Below are 18,179 nucleotides of genomic sequence, written 5' to 3' on the forward strand. Positions count from 1 at the left end.
ATTTTTAAAAAGAAAAACTTATTTTTATTTTTAGATAAGCTAAAGAATAAATAATATATATCCCAAATACATATATATTATTGCATAGATAATACATATTTGTATAATACCTATCATATAAAATGTCCAGTGATGTGATTATGAATAAAATATTAAATTGTCTACATTGTTACCAGATAGCTTCTTATGTTATCTATTACCTAAAAACGAGAATTGAAACTTATAAAATAACCATTCCCTCATTTGATGCATATGTTGGACTTCAAAATACATAAAATTGTATTAAAAGTGCAAATAAAGTAGATAATACTTAAAGTATCTTTTTAAAGTAATATATAATAATATTATTTATAAATTATCTTAATACTTTTCACTTTACTTTTGGAGAGGGGCAAAGCTATATTCACAATAATTTCCTAAAGTTTTCCCACATTAGATTAACTTTTCCATATCAGTGTTTAAATTTATATGAAATAACCTACTTACATCAAATGTTATATTTAAGTTTATAAAGTCCTCAGTGGATGTAATATTATCATTTATCATTTTGGATAAAAAGACGACATTCAGCAGAGAGAGAGGAGAAAGAATCAAAAGTATTCGTTAATAAGATGAATTAACTGAAAGATACATGCACAAGGAACAAAATCAATTGTCTTTTTTAAAAAATTCTAAAAAAAAATAAAGTGTCAGAAAAGTACCTATTGTGTATGTTATTATACTGTTGGATGTCTAGTGATTGTGTAATGTTCTCTTTCCTGCAGCTGATCCAGACGATAAGTGCAATAGACAAAGATGACCCTTTAGGAGGGCAGAAATTTTTCTTCAGCTTAGCTGCTGTCAATCCGAACTTCACAGTACAGGATAATGAAGGTAATTTTTAGAACTTATTTATTGTAGTTCAAAATGACATTTAACAGGAAGTTTCCCCCAAATTAACCATTGCAATATATGCAATATATCAATTTATTGATCTGAGGAACAAAATTTTGTTCCCAACAGATGTTTATTAACATGTTGTTTAATATCTTGTACAATGCTTGCTGTCTTGAATTTGAAATAATAAAATGTATTAGAAGACTCAATGGGTGCTTAGGAAAAGATTGGATTTTGAAATAATTAGAAACAATTTCAGTTTATATAACAAAAATGTAAAACACGTTAATAAATGAATAATTAAGTGAAACTCTTATGCAAACCTCAGTGGGATTTAATGGCAGCAGATTCACTAAACCAAGTAGACAATAAAAGAACAGCAAAGAGAACGAGAAAGAAGCACGCTAGTCACTGAGATAATTCAGTGCAAAGCCATTTTTGCAAAAGCAAGGTATGTTTTGGTCCCTCATAATATATAAATTTTATGTCAATGAAATTGTTTTTTATGTCCTCATAAAGGCAGGAACATATTTTAAAGGAAAATATATGAAATATTGGTGTTCTTTGAGAAATATGCATCATTGGAATCATTCTAGTGTAATCAAAAGTATGTTATTAGAACTCTTCTATAGTTAAACATTTTACATTAAACTAAGCTTATGCTTGTTAAAAGGTTTGTTTGTTTTAGAATGACTGGAGATGCATGTGCTTTTAAATAAACCTAGTAACCACGTTGGCTTATATGCAATACTTTCTTCACAATGTATGACTTGTTGGCAGAGCCAGGCTACTATGTCACCTTTAGGTAAGTTTCAAAGTGCCAGACAATAATTAGTGTAAGACAGGGCATCATTTACACTGGCAACTATTATTTAGAGATTTTTATCTAGTAGAAATTTTGCTTAAATCAATCAAAAATAGGTACCCATTGATGATATCTTTTTTTACTAAACCTGAACTTCTGAAATATCCAGGTTTTCCATAGAAAGTAGATAACTAAACTTATTGGTGTTGGGAAAATTAACATAAACATGGTAGTCAACATAAAGAATGCCTAATTAAATCTGAATTTGAGATAAATGACCTCTAACATTTTGGTTTGCTGAACCTGGCAACTTAAACATAAAATTTAGATAGAAGCTGTCTGTTAGTACAGAGTTTGTAATATTGAACCAAGAGTACAGAATTGACAATACCTGTTTCTAGCTGCATTTTAATTTACTTTCTGTTCCTGTGAAACTGAACACTTGATATGAAAAAGTGATGTAGACCTGAAATACTGTTGTCTCTGTGCAGCATTTCAAAGTTACTAGAGGAAACCACTCAAGACAAACCTTAATTCATTTTTGACAAATATTACTATTTTGTTATAGTAGGAAGAATGCTTGATTCTACACAAATTGCTCAAACCAGGAATAAACCCATATTTATATAAACCTGAATATCTCAAGATAGCATACAATTAAAGATATAAAATACTTTCTGTTATTGCATGAAGTTTTAAAGGAATTATAATGACATAGACATAAATGTAATGTTAACGCTTGAGAAAATTTCCTTTTTTATCTACATGCTCATCTTAAAATATCTTGAAGTCTATGATATTGTTCCTTTTTAAAATCAATTTATTGAATCTATGATAGTTCAAAGATGGTATGATGACCTAATCTAAATGCTTAATCAAATAATTTGAAATATAGTGGTTACTTTAGAGTAAAACTTCATTTGGCTCCTCAATTTATCAAAACTATTACAAAATTAAGATTTTGAAATTTGTAAAATGTTAAAAAAAGTAAGATTCTAAAAATACCCACATGCATGATAATATCTTAAAAGTATACTTCTTGAAAAAAAAGTTTTAAATTTTACTCATGTTCCTCTAGCTCATGATGTAAAATAATGTAATTAGCTTTTCACTTATAATTTAACTGATTTTTTTATTTAACTACTATACCAGCAAAAGATTGTAACTTTTTTTTTCTGTCCTGTTTTGACATTTTAAACAAACCTTTGGACTTAGAAAAACAAGAATAATTTAATTAGGTAAACAAAATAGAAACTGTCATGTCAGTATTTTGTTTTTTAATATTGGTTACTTGGGCTAGAAGAAATTTCTCTGCTTGTTTATTTGCATCATGACTCCCATTTAAGAATACTGGGTTAGTTGTTGGGTTAAGGAAAAAGTCAGTAGGAGTTTAGTAGGAAGTTGGGTGGTAGCCATCATAAGTCCATTCTTGTTTCTGGAACTTTACTAGGCATTTTACAAAGTCAGCCCAAGTCTTCCATCAATTCTTTTGCTACAAGTATAATTTGAGCTGTACATTCTTCTCATTGGCATAAATCAATGATTGGAAACATTAAACATGTTCATTGTTAGTTATGTACTGGAATTCTTGATGCTTTATTAATTTAAACATCTAACAATGCTTCCAGTGTACTCTGTACTCGATCATGTTTTCTTCCTGGATATTGGATTAAGTTATTTCGTGGTGTGCACAGGCACACACTCACACATGAGTAAATAAAAGTATGATTTTTCCCTTTGCATACATGTTTTTCCAACATTCTTCTCATCTATGTAGACTTTGCAAATGGTTCATTTGAACAAATTCACCAATTTGGAAAACTTATTGGGTAATTATTTGAAAAATCTAATAAACAAGCAATCTATAGTATGATAGTCTTTGAATTATCTAATGTATCTTATGTGATTTTAATTACAGTGTTCATACTGGATAGGAAAACTTATAACAATTTTAGATTTTACATAAACCAATGTTTATTTATATGTCAAAATATGGATACTCACATGAGACAGATTAACTGTTCTAAACTATTTGTAATTTTAAAATTTTACTTTAGATAACACTGCCAGAATTTTAACCAGAAAAAATGGCTTCAATAGACATGAAATAAGTACCTATCTCTTGCCTGTGGTGATATCAGACAATGACTACCCAATCCAGAGCAGCACGGGCACACTGACCATCCGAGTGTGCGCCTGTGACAGTCAAGGCAACATGCAGTCCTGCAGCGCCGAGGCCCTGCTCCTCCCTGCCGGCCTCAGCACCGGAGCCTTGATTGCTATTCTCCTCTGCATCATTATTCTCCTGGGTAAGAAACCATAAAGGAAACAGAATGATCTGTTATTAAATAGGAAAGATTGCTATTAAAATACCTCCCTGAAATTAATGTCAAAGTTTTAAAGCGGATGTAATTTAACAATGGAATATCACTTATATTAAAATACTTATCTGATCAGACTGTATAATGAGATATATATATATATGAATATATATATAGGAATTTTTGTAATAGTATAGTCCACTTTTATAATCTGTAATAGTTGTAGGGGCTTCTTTACCTATGGAACTAGAACTCATTCAAATAAAAATCAAAATGCAAAAAAAAAAAAAAGCTATGTATCTTTCACTTCCATGTATTAAATAAAGGTAAAAGCAAGAAGGATGAGGATTGTAACATTGGAGGTAAGAGATAAGCACTGAAAGGGAGAAGGGTGACAGAATGGTTTTTGCAAGAGCTTGCAAAGGTGAGAGTTGCAATTCTTGCTAGCTATGCTGAAAGTTGTAAGGGATTCTCTGAAGCCCATGTCCAGTGAACAAATGAAGGAAGAAATGTCAATGGCAGTACTCCAGTTATTTTATAGCTAGCCCATTGTTGCTGTCCCAAGTGGTGTAGTGCAGATTCTAAGATACATTTCTTTTTGGATCGTCTGCCAAAATTTTTTCAGGAGTAGAGTTGCAGCTGGAGGAGTTGGCAGTTATGTTAAGGACTCAACAACGAAAGTTAGACATTGGCAGACTTCAGTAAGATTAAACAAACAAGGTATAAATTGATAATTTTTCTAAAGAGGCAATTTAAAAACTTGGCCTAGTGTAGCAGGACTTTCCAACAACGAGGCTGTACTCAGTTATCATCAGTTCTTCATAGTTACAGAATGAAGTTAAATAAAATAATTTATGCTTCTTTCCAAATTTTAAAATAATCCTTATAAGAATAAATTTTGCAATATTTTGTGGTTATAAAGACAGAAATTTTTTATATAAATTTAGTAACTGAAATAATAAAAATGGCTACACCTCTATAGAAGATCAAAGTTTTCTAATTTCATCATGGCTTACACACACTCTAGTTCTGTTTAAATATATGCATGCTAAATTACTCATACAAGACAAACCATTAAATGGATTAAGTGATCAATACTAGGTTAGAATTTTGTGTTGTTCTGGAAGTGATTAGATGAAATTTAAAAATATACAGTATATATTCTGTTACTATGAAGAATGAGGCAGAATGCGACTTTTCCATGTGTAACAAAGAATAAACTTAATTTTATTTAATAGAATATGTGAGAAGTGGTAAAAAGTTATTTTTATTATTCATTTATTTATTTATAGTGGCACTGGGGTTTGAACTCAGGGCTTTGCACTTGCAAAGCAGGTGCTCTACCACTTGAACCACTTCTCCAGTCCAAAGGTCCACTTTTATAATTTGCTGCCATGCATAGTGGCTCAGGCCTGTAATTCTTGAAACTTGGGAGGCTAAGCATGGATGATCTCAAGTGTGACTCCACATCTCAAGAAAAAAAACAAAACAAAATAAAAAATAATTCTACTTGTTATGACTAAAATAAACCCATTAAGGGAAGGTAATAAACATACTTTACAGCATTTAAGTCAAGTACAAATTCAAATTATATATTACCTTTGGGAGTTTATATTTTGAATTATATAGATGAAGTCCTTCTGCTGAAATATGTATAAAAAATAAAAATATAGTGTAGGAAATATTAATAGTAGCAAGCTTTTATAAAATGTTTGCAGTTTGTAGAACACTATAATTAGCAATTAACAACTATTTACCCCAAACAGATTTTTCCCATTTTGACAAAACAATGTTTGCATTAGAGAGAGTTGTCGTCACTTCATTACTGTGAAACTGAAAATTAGAAATATCTGCAAAATTTCCAAGCCCACACAATTTGAACTGAGGTTGAGCCAAAGCACCTTGCTGTTAGCCACTGTATACAGTTTTCCAACGGGATCTATGGATTACTTCCATCTTTTTTTCCATCATGGCTGGCCGGAGGCCTCATGATCTCACATTTTCATTGAAATAATGCTAAAATAGACATTTACCTGATTTACTTGCCCCCAAATAATGATAATTGATTTTATAACCTAGGGTATATTGCTTCTTAACTGCTTCCGAATTAAAAAACAGATATTTATTCTCCAGATGCATTAGCTTAAAAGTATTGTTGTGGGCATCCCTCTAACTCTAACTGAAAAACATTGTCTCTGACATTCCAAGGAGCAGGGAAATGAACTGAGACTTGGATCCAATCTCAGTTCGTTTTCATTATCTTCATTATTAGAGTCACTTTTTACTGAGTAAGACCCTTTCTGATAATAAACAATCTGAGATTTAACACCTTTACATCACACATCATTGAGCAAATTTAGGCAAAATGCAATAAGATTTTCTTAAAACTTGAATGAACAGTTTTCTGTTTTGTCGTGCCCTGTTTATTTTTATAATCACTTTAGGGCCAAGAACACTTATCAGCAGATTAAAATGTTCCTTTTTTGTAGCGTTAGAAAAGCTCCTGCTTAGTCCCATTACACAAATTTGAAGACAAGTAATATGAGCATTCAAAGTTAATAAAAAAGAAAATACAGCTCAGTATACCTTGGTGTAATACTATAATAATTTCCCATGTCCCTTAAACATTTTTTCTAAATAAAATATTTAAGAAAGTAAGATTTTCTTCCTTCCTTTCCCTTCTAATTGAAACCATACCTGTTTCCCCAAGTCATCTTGAATGATTGAGACAGATATGTTTGGAGATAGTAAAGGTGAGAAATTCTAATGCAATCACAGAAGCTCCATATTAACTTGCTCTTGCTCTTACAGTTTAGGGTATTACTGTTATTATAAATTGTGTTTACTATTATATTAATTTTTTTCATATGTACTTCTTTTTTTTCTTTTCTTTTATTTTGTCATTTGTACATTTACTTAGATGTGTATACATTCTTTGTGCCACCTCCTCTTTCCCACACACTACCCCACCCCCCTCACCCCCATTTCCAGGCGTAACCTGTTCTGCTTTCTTCTTCTCCAATTATGTTGAAGAGAAAACATAAGAGATAATAAGAAAGACATATCATTTTTGCTAGTTTGAAATAAAGACAACTATACAGAGAGAATCCTAGTGCTGCTTCCATGCACTTGTGAATTGCAAACCCAGGTTGGCATATTTCTACCAGACCTTTTCACTACTTCCCAGTCACCTTCCCATAGAGGTCTCTCCAAGATTACTTTATTAGCTCCTCTACAGTGAGCACATCAACCACTTTCAAGTTTTAGGTTTCCTTTCCTTTCTCTATTCCTCCTGTATGCATTCTCCTCTTAGTGTGTGACCCAAGTCCAATAATATGACTGTATTTGTTTTGGGTCTACAATCCACATATGAGGGAGGACATGTGATTTTGGCCTTCTGAGCCTGGCTAACTTCAGTTAAGATGATGTTCTGTACTTCCATCCATGTACTTGTGAATGACAAAATTTCATTCTTCTTTGTGGCTGAGTAAAATTCCATTATGTGAATTCCACATTTTTGTGATCCATCCGTCAGTTATTGGGCATCTTGGTTGTTACCATAGCTTGGCTATTGTAAATAGGTGTGCAGGTGCCTTTGTAATAACTTGAATCTTATTTCTTCGGGTATTTCCCTAAGAGTGGAATTGCTGGATCACATGACAGATCTATGTTAAGTTTTTAAGAAGCTTCCATATTGTTTTCCAAAGTGGTTGTACTAGCTTACATTCCCACCAGCAGTGTATGAGGGTTCCTTTCTCCCACATCCTCACCAGCATTTGTTGGTGGTGGTGGTCTTGATGACAGCCATTCTAACAGGGAGAAGGTGGAATCTTAGTGTGATTTTGATTTGCATTTCCTTTCTGGCCAGGGGTGGTAAGCATTTTTTCATGTGCTTTTTGGCCATTTGGATTTCTTCCTTAAAAAAAAATTTGTTTAATTCAGTTGCCCACTTCTTCATTGGTTCATTCATTGATTTTTGGGGAGTTTAGTTTTTTGAGCTCCCTGTACATTCTGGTTATCTGTCCTTTGCCTGATGCACAGCTGGAAAATAGTTTCTACCACTCTGTGGGTGGTCTCTTTGATTTAGAAACAATTTCTTTTCTTGTGCAGAAGCTTTTTAATTTCATGTAGTTCCATTTGTCAATCCTTTCTCTTAGTTGCTGGGCTGCTGGAGTTCTACTAAGGAAGTCCTTGCCTGTACATATTGTTTGCAGGTTACCTCCCTGCTCTTTAGTGTACTAACTGGAAGGTTTTGAGTCTGACATTAAGGTCCTTAATCCACTTTGAGTTGGTACTAGTACAGGGTGAGAGGCATGGATCTAGTTTCAGTTTTCTACAGCCAGATAGCCACTATTCCCATCAACATTTGTGGAAGATGCAGTCTTTTCTCCATGACATGTTTTTGGTGACTTTGTCAAAAATAAGGTGAGCCTAGCTGTGCGAATTCCTATCCGGGTTCTCTACTCTGTTACACTGGTCTTCATATCTGTTTTTGTGCCAGTACCATGCTGTCATTATTGCTATGGCTGTGTAGATAATTTGAAGTCGGGTATTGTGATATCACCAGCATTACTCTTTTTGCTGAGTATTGCCTTGGATATTCCTGGTCTTTGTGTTTGCAAATAAACTTTAGAGTAGATTTTTCAATCTCTGTGATGAATCCCATAGGAATTTTGAAGGGAATTGCATTGAACATGTAGATTGCTTTTAGTAGTATAGCCATTTTTACTATGTTGATTCTGCAAATCTATGAGCATGGGAGATCTTTCCATCTTCTGTAGTCTTCCTTGATCTCTTTCTTCAATGGTTTGTAGTTCTCCTTGTAGAGGTCATTTATGTCCTTTGTTGAGTTTACTTCTAGGTATTTGATTTTTTTTTTGAGGCTATTGTAAATGAAATTATTTTCTTATATTCTTTCACAATTTGGTCATTGTTGGTGTATAGAAAGGCCACTGATTTTGTAAGTTGATTTTGTATCCTACTACATTGCTGAAGTTGTTTATGGTGTCTAGGAGTTTCTGAGTATAGTTTATTGGGTCTTTGAGTTATAGGATCATGTCATCTGCAAATAAGGATATTTTGACTGTTTCTTTACCAGTTTGTATTCCTCTTATTACTTCTTCTTGCCTTATTGCTCTGTCTAGGAATTCCAAGATTATGTTGAATAGGAGTGTGGAGAGTGATCACCCTTGTCTGACTTTAGGGGGAATGGATTCAGTTTTTCCCCATTAAGTATGATGTTGGATATAGGTTTGCCATATATAGCCTTTATACAGTCCTTCTGTTCCTAGTTTTCTTAGAGCTTTTGTCATGAAGTGGTGTTGAATCTTATCCAAGGCCTTTTCTGGATTTATTGAGATGATCATGTGGTGTTTGTCTTTGCTTCTATTAATGTGCTGTATTACATTCATTGATTTGCATATGTTGATCCATCCCTGCATCCCTGAGATGAGGCCGACTTGGTCTCGGTGAAAGATCTCTCTGATATGTTGATGGTTTTCGTTTGCCATTATTTTATTGAGGATTTTTGCATTGATGTTCATTAAGAAGATTTCTTGGTCAGTTTTTTGTTTGGATGACCTATTTATTCATGACAGAGGGGTATTACAGTCTCCCACTACCACTGTGTTGGAGTTTATATGTGCTTTTAAGTCCTTTAGTGTGTGTTTGCTGAAATTCGGTGCACTGACATTGGGTGCATATAGGTTGATAATTGTTATTTCTTTTTGATGTTACACCTTTTATTAATATGAAGTGTCCTTCTTTATCTCATTTGACCAATGTATGTTTGAAGTCTACTTTTTCTGATATAAGTATTGCTACTCCTGCCTGTTTACAGGGGATAGTGGCTTGGTAAATCTTCTTCCAGGAATTCACCCTAAACCATTGTTTATTTCTATCAATGAGGTGGGTATCTTGTAAATAACAGATTGTTATGTCTTCCTTTTTAATCCAGTTTGGCAAATGGTGTCTTTTGATGGGGAAGTTGAGTCCATTAACATTCAGGGTTAATACTGATAGGTATGTGGTGATTCCTGCCATTTAGTTGTTTTTGTTGTTTAAGGATTTGATTGTGTGCAGATGAATCAATGCTACTCTCTGATTGCTTTTCTTTTCTTCTCCTGCAGTTTGATCCTTTCCATCCTCTTGTGGTTTTGCTTGCTTTCATCTTCGGTGTGCAGAATTCCTTGGAGAATCTTCTGTAATGGTGGCTTGATGGCTATATACTGTTTTATTTTCTGTTTATCATGGAAGATTTTTATTGGTCTGTCAATTTTGAATGATAGTTTTGCTGGATAGAGTATACTAGGATTGAAATTATTTTTATTCAGTGCCTGAAATACCTCACTTCATGGCCTTGTTGCTTTTAAAGTTTCCATTGAGAAATCTGCTGTTATTTTGATGGCTTTACCTTTATATGTTATTTGTTTTTTCTCTTTTACAGCCTTCAATATTCTTTTTCTGTTCTCTATGCTTGTTGTTTTAATGATATTAAGCTGTGGGAGGTTCTATTCTGGTCAAGTCTGTTTGGTGTCCTAGAGGCTTCCTGTACCTGAATGGGCAAAACTTTAGTGAGATTTGGGAAATTTTCAGTTATTATTTTATTGAATATATTATGAATCCCTTTGATTTGGACCTTTTCTCCTTCTTCAGTGCCCATGATTCTTAGCTTTGTTCTTTTGATGGAGTTGTTGAGTTCTTACATATTCTTTTCACAGTTCTTGAGTTATTTGACTAAGATTTCTTTTGTTTTTTCTTTAATTTCTGTTTTATCTTTGAGCTCTGAGATTCTGTCTTCCACCTGTTCTAGTCTGCTGGAGTTGCCTGCACTGTGTTTTATTTGAGTATAGGGACTTTTTATTTCCAGGTTTTCTGTTTAATTCTTTGTTCTGAGGTTTACCATATCTTTGTTCAGCTCCTCTTTTATAATATTTTTTGTCCTCTTTAATTCATAAGTCTCTCTTTTTATAGTGTTCTTTGTTTCATTTCAATGTTTGTTGAAGTCCTCTTTTTTTTTTGTATCATCTTATGTTCTTTATTTTTGGTGTCTTGAAATTTTTTGAGCTCATCTTGTACATTCTAGTTAACCATGTCTAATATTTTCTCTGAGTTTTATCAGAGATTTCTTCCCACATTTCTTCTTTGTGCATTTTTATGTGGGTGTCACCGGGCCCTTTGGTGACATTTATCATTGTTTCGTTGAGGTCAGGAACTAGGTATCCATTGTCTTCATTTCCCATTGAATCCTGTATTGAATTATGTTTTTGAGGAAAGTGGTTTCCATCCCTTCTTCTTCCCATCACTGTATTTGGTGCTGTGCTGCTGTATTTTTAGTAGCGTGCTTGGTGGGCTTGATTGCCTGATTTCTTTCCCTGTTTTAATTTTGTGTTGTGTCTGACCTGGTTTTTAGCTAGGTTGAAGTGCTTTATCTGGTTTGGGGGGTGTAATTTAGCATTAACAAGTTCATAGGTTCAATGCCAGACCAGTTGTTAATGTATTCTGTAGACAACCCCTTCATGATAAGAGCTATTAACAGTTGGAGTTGGGGGGAGTAATGGTTATTAGACTTGTTATAGATTTTGGTGAATTGATAAGGTGGCACTAAAAAAGGGGGCATGGGGAAAGGGGTGGGTAGGTGGGTTAAGAGGTATGGGGGCTGCTCAGTTTTGTGGCCTTTATGTGTGTTTGGGTGTATTTCTGTTGTTGTAGTGGAGAGTACTTGTGTCAGAGATTGCAAGGGTTTGGAGTTGTGTGCAGTTTTTACAGTAGGCTAGTCAGAAGGTGATGAGTGTGTCGGAGGGAGGGGTTGTATGGTGATAGGTTTGGGAGGATGGGAAAGGGAGGTAAAAACGGGAAAGAGTAAATGGTAAGAGGCAGAATAGTTGAGTGGGAGAACAATAGATTATAATATGGAAGAAGGAGTGAGAATGAAGAGGGTGAGAATAGGGATAAGAGAATAGTGGTGATGGAGTTAATAATGCAGGAATAAAAAATGAAAAAGAAAGAAGCAACAGGAACACAATAAAAAACACCAGGATCAGGAACCACAGAAAGTTCAGTCTATTAATAAAAGTTCTGGAGTTACTACTTAGGTGTGCAATCCTGTACTGGTGTTCAGGAGGAAGCTCTGATGTGGTCTCACCAGGTGACTGGCTTGTGAGTGGTACTTGGGCCTTCTGTCCAGAAGATTAGTTGGAGTTGTGAGATGAGGTAAGATTGCCACCTCATGCAGGTTGGTCCAAGCTGTTGTTTTCAGCAGGTGGTGTTCTTCAGTTGCAGCTCCCTTTGGTCATCTCCTACCCCAGCAAGGTGGGACAATTTAGTTCTGAATCCTGCCTTCTGTTCCAGAGATCAGCTCTGGGATCCCCTCCTGCCCTGCTATGGGAGGTTAGTTTGACACTCTACTCCCTCTGTCTTTATGCCTCTCCTGATCTCTGCTGAGTGAGTGCCTGCAGCACCTCTAGGTGGTTGGCTTGTCAGCTCATGCCCGATCAGCCTTTGTGCCTCATGGTGAGTCACTGAGAGCTAGGTGCTGAGATCTTGGTTTCCTGCCACAACCCTGACAGTTCAGCAGTCAAAGATCCACTCTTTGCCCTACCCCCATTCTCAGGGGTGGTTCAGCCTTCCACCCCCCCACCTCTAGTCAGTGTTAGATTACAGTTTGCTGTTTATGGCTTTCAGTTTTGCTGGGGGTGGGGGGGTGGTTCAGTTTGCCCAGGGGCTGCACTGGATTCTTTTCCCCCGGGGGGGGGGGGGGTAAGAGAGCTGCACATGGTGTGTGATGCTCACCTGTTTCTTCTGCAGTTTCACACAGGCATCTTTGTTGCCAGTTGTCACGGAGAAATGGCGCTGTTATTTTCAGTGTGGTGAGGTGCAGGGAAGCTTTGCATGAGCTAGAGTTTCAGGATGCCAGGATGTCACACGTTTTGATTCTGATTGATGATCTGTTTTCTGCTTGTTGGGAGAAGAAAGAAAAGAGAAAAAAAAAGACAGAGAGAAAGAGAGAGAAGTGGCTGGGGCTTTTCCCAGGGCTGGAGGCCAGACACACCTTCTGGCTGTGCCAGGTGGGGTTTTCACATCTGTTACATGCAGTTAAAGGCTGATTTAAGGGTCAGTCTTTGAGTTTTATCTGCAACTAATGTGATGATTATTATTTTGGCTAGGAGCAATCAGAATTATCCAAGTGTGGCTCCAGCATCTCAAGGAGGTTTCTGGAGTCTCAGAGCTTAGAAGATCTGATTCTCTACCTTAACTGCCGTTTTGGATCCCTCTATTCTATTTATTCTTTCTCATGGAAGTGGAGAAAGGTCTTTTTTGAGAAATAATGTAGTTCTACCTGTGCCTCTATACTTGCTCATTAGGCATGTACCCATAGTTTATACCTGTTCTTTGGAATTAAATCAGTATTGTAATTTGGATTTACTCCTTGCTGTCATCTGATCCGAAAATTTTCAGGAAGTTATTTTACAAGGTGTATATTTCCAAAGAAAACATAAATTTCTAACCCTATCTAATCTAAATAACTTGGTACATTTTTTTCCCCAGAATAAAGGCCTTCTTTTAATAAAGTAACAATAAAAAAGCTATGGAAATCCATCAGCAAAGCTATTTAACAGAAATCAATACTACATATCTTGTGCAAAACGTTGCTTTTGTATAGTGTATAATGAAGTGAAAATGTGGGCATATTTTAGCCCTTCTCTTTGAAGCCAAATTCAATTTTCTAATTTTCATGTAATATCTTATTTCACTATTTATTGTAAAAGATCAATATTTTCTATACAATTAGGAAGTAGCTTTATACAGTTCTTGGAAAAAATTGGTTAAATATAAGCTGCTGTGCATGAGGAGCATTCCACATTGCTTTAAAAATAAACCAGAGCTGGGCACCAGTGAGTCATGCCTGTAATCCTAGCTACTCAGGAGGCAGAGATCAGAAGGATTGCAGTTCTAAACCAGTCTGGACAAACAGTTCACAAGATCTTATCTCCAAAAACCTCATCACAAAAAAGGGCAGGTGGACTGGCTTAAGGTGTAGGCCTTGAGTTCAAGCTCCAGAATGCAAATAAATAAATATATCAGAAACACTGCTTGAAAAACACCACCCACTCTGGCTTAATCCTTCCTTGGCCCCTGCCCCCACAATGCAGCGCAAAATTAAATTTAAACGCTAACATGTGGTGGAAAAGCTAAATAACTGAAACTTTTTTTTTAAATTGTTGTGCTGGGTGAGGATACATTGTAGCACTTACAAAGGTTCTTACAATGTCTACAACTTAAATTTATTGCACTTCCCCTCCTTGTTTACAGTGTTTGGAACAGACTGCTAATATGTCTTCCGGTCTTTTTTTCTTTTCTTTTTTTTTTTTTTTTTGAAGTTATAGTAGTGCTATTTGCAGCTCTAAAGAGGCAGAGGAAAAAAGAGCCTCTGATCTTATCCAAAGAGGACATCAGGGACAACATCGTGAGCTACAACGACGAGGGTGGCGGGGAGGAGGACACACAGGCCTTTGACATCGGCACGCTGCGCAACCCCGCGGCCATGGAGGACCAGAAGCTGCGGCGCGACATTGTCCCAGAAGCGCTGTTCATCCCGCGGAGGACTCCCACGGCCCCGGACAACACGGACGTGCGGGACTTCATCCACGACAGGCTCAAAGAGCACGACCTGGACCCCACGGCGCCGCCCTACGACTCCCTGGCCACCTACGCCTACGAGGGCAGCGACTCCATCGCCGAGTCCCTGAGTTCGCTGGACTCGGGCACCACCGACGGGGACCAGAGCTACGACTACCTGCGGGACTGGGGCCCGCGCTTCAGCAAGCTCGCCGAGATGTACGGCGGGGGCGACAGTGACAAAGACACCTGACCTGGTCTCCAGCCTCTGCTCCCCAAGATAAACGCCATGGACACTGTCTCCACTTCTCAATATTTGATATCCAGGAGCAGTTTCCTGCCACTCAGCACAATTCTTCCCATTTATTTCTTAATTTGTTCATTAATTACATTAATTCTTTTCCTGTGGGATGTCTCATGGAATATATATGACATTTTATTTAATCACTTCCAAGAGCCAAAGCTATGGAAATTCAGTGTTGTCCATCTTAGTAAATAAAAGATAATTTCACAAACATGAACAGGATCGATCTCCCTTAAGTAAACAAGCCGCTCTGTTAGCTACAGGTTCTGCTCTTGCAAATGAAGTTTTTAAAAAGGCAAAGGAAAAAAAGAAAATTATGGTATATCCTGTTCTGCACATTAAATTTCTAAAAATGTACACGTGGTGTTAGTAGGTGTGATATGCAACCTGGTATACAAACGTTTGTGCAATTTCATTTCATCAAATTCTATCTGCTAATGTTTTATATTTATATTTTTGTATTTATTTTTTAAAAAAAAATAAACCAGTTTTTACAACTACTTTTGTTTCCAGCTTCTTTTTTTCCTTAGGAAGAAACACTTTCTACATGAACTAAATATCTTGGTACAAAATTGAATTAAGTACAGGTAAGAAGACAGTTAAAGCAATTATACTTAATATTGAAAACTAACCAAGTTAATACAACAGGTATGAGAAATTTTTTTCCAGAGTTCTGCAGTGATAGATGAAAAACTCTTCATATTAAAATTATTAGTCCTCTACAAAGTACTTAAGATTTATCAGTCAAATTTAAAACATTCCCAGTCCTGTGCTAAAGATACCAGTAACACAGGATCTAATTTTGTTCATATTCACTAAAATAATATCTAAAGAATAAGATGTCCACTTCGTTTTGTATGACATTTCTGCTATTATGTTTTATAAGCAATAATAGTTCAGACATATGTGACTGAAATAATATTTTAATGAAAAAATGTGTTTACCTCCCATGGTGACTTTGAGAATGCCTCATAATGACAGTAATACTACTGAGGACTCCATTAAGACACAGCATTATAATTATGTCAGCTTCCTCAAAATACATTACACATTTATGTGTAACAAAGTCTGGGTTTTTTTTCTGTCAATGAATTATTAAACAGAAAGCAAAAGAAAACAAAAATGAAAACACTGGCAATTAATCATCCAGTTACTGAGAATCATGAAGTCAGCTGCACTGAGTGCCTGCTTGTCAGCCACACCACTGCGGCATTCACAGGTGGAATGCTTTACCGGAGGTAGAGGCAGAAGACACATTCTCTGCTAAGTGAATTGTCAGATACCAAAGATTTATGTGAAATGCTGTGGTACTGGTATAAGTCAGGGTGGCAGTAAGGACATGATCTTAATGAAAGTTAATTATTTCACTTGGTGGTTAGGGAGTGCAGTATTGGTGTTTGAACTCAGAGTCTCACATCAATCTTCTTAAAAGATATTTTTTTCTAAATTCCAGTCTGAGAGGGTACACATCCTTCTGCTCACAGAAACTTTAATTTGTACAGTAGTCTGATTCTGAAGAAAAAAAAAGAAACAGTTTGGCCCAATTAAAATAATAGTTATATTGTAAGGTTAAGGACACAGTAGGTTATCTATTAAGACCTACTCTAGACCAACAATGAATTAATGTATTATGAAAAAAGTCAAAAAGACAAAGTTTAACAAAAAAATTCTATTCTATTTATGTTGAATTGCAAGGAAGGAAAAATCCTGAAAGTCCTGGAAATGTTACCCATTAAATACTAAGTTGTTAAACAATGGAAAATATAAAAGAATGGCTATCATATGAGCATTTCACACTATTTATGATTCAAAACATAACTTTGATTAAAATTAGTTTTACATTTTGTAGCACTATTTTTATCAATATTAATGATCTATCAGTCATTAAATTCTTAAAGATTTTTAATTATTCTTTAATTATTCATATCAAGATATTTCCAAGCCAGATGCTGGTGGCTCAAGCCTGTAATCTTAGCTACTCAGAAGGCAGAAATCAAGAGGATCACAGTTTGAAGTCAGCCTGGGCAAATAGTTTGTGAGACCCTATCTCAAAAAATCCAAACACAAAAAGGACTGGTGGGGTGGCTCAAGGTGTAGGCCCTGAGTTCAAGCCCCAGTAATGCAAAAAAAAAAAAAAAAAAAGATTTCCAAAGTAGCATTAACTCTCTTTTATTTGTCATCCTTTAAAAAAAAAAAAAAAAAACTTCAAGGATTGTGACAGCGATTTTTAGTGTAATCTAAACTAAATTCCCAAAAATTTCCTTTAAAATAGTGCTAAGTAGGCTTCTTTTAGGGCCTATTTTTGTACAGAATTATTCAGTAACAAATATCCTATTATTCGTGGACAATGAAGGTCATAGGTTAACTTTGATTTATTGATAACCCTGAAATTCAGAATGTATGCCTATAATAGCCTATTTAATTCTGTTAATATTCCCCTTGGAATTATGCTATCACAAAGGAATGTACAAGATACAGGTTATTCTATGTCCGAAATTGTTTTAAGTGGGGATTGGGGCTACTTGCTGTCAATATCATATTAGTTTTACTGATCCAATTTGGGCCTTTCATTTATTCATTAATTTATGCCTTTTTCATCAACTGCTTATTAAGCACTTATTATAAAAATCAAGGAATGTTCTAACTCTGAGAGATGTAATAATAAATCATATATAATTCTTCTATATAAGTGTGCAATCTATTAATGAAAATGAAAATTCTGTAAAATAATTATCAAAAAGGTTTGAATTTATACAAAATACCTAGATTTTCCTGATATTAAATTTTATAAACATAAAATTTAAATATATGTCCTACTTTTTCATGATTTAGATGTTCAGATAAGTGAGAAAATGATGTGTAAATTTATGGGTCATTAGAAATTATGACCACGTTCTCATTAGTTCTCCGTTCAGTGAAATTCAAAATCATATGCAATTATAAACCTCAGAGTTTTAGGTTGAGATTTCTCTTTCTCTGTCTCTCTCTTCTCTGTCTTTGACTATCTCATATATATATATATATATATATATATACACACATGTATATGCATATACACACATACACAAGCATCAAGTAGATACTGTTACATAACTGCAAGGATCACAGACATGTATTGGTAGAGTTTTACACATTATCCATGAATAGGTTCTTCTAAAATAAAACAACCTAGTATTTAAGATTATCCTCATATCCCTGCTCATTTATCAATATATCTACTGAAGTTTCTATGTGTAATTTATATCTGCATTAAACG

The 18,179-nt window shown here is 35.0% G+C and overlaps 1 protein-coding gene across 4 annotated transcripts in view; it reads left to right on the forward strand.

Annotated features, from left to right (window-relative positions):
• LOC109680165 (cadherin-10) overlaps positions 1-15,140 on the forward strand; it is a 188,840-nt gene extending 173,700 nt beyond the window's left edge. For 3 of the 4 annotated variants that reach the window (XM_074077690.1, XM_020155112.2, XM_074077692.1), the window contains 3 exons: positions 765-873; positions 3,739-3,990; positions 14,382-15,140. In XM_074077690.1, the coding sequence (XP_073933791.1) occupies positions 765-873; positions 3,739-3,990; positions 14,382-14,872 (852 nt within the window). In that variant the 3' untranslated portion in view covers positions 14,873-15,140. The remainder of the gene's footprint in view (positions 1-764; positions 874-3,738; positions 3,991-14,381) is intronic. The other variant, XM_074077691.1, reaches the window with a different exon arrangement.
• The last annotated feature ends 3,039 nt before the right edge of the window (positions 15,141-18,179 follow it).

This window comes from Castor canadensis, chromosome 6 (genome assembly GCF_047511655.1).
Source record: "Castor canadensis chromosome 6, mCasCan1.hap1v2, whole genome shotgun sequence".
NCBI classification, from domain to species: domain Eukaryota; kingdom Metazoa; phylum Chordata; class Mammalia; order Rodentia; family Castoridae; genus Castor; species Castor canadensis.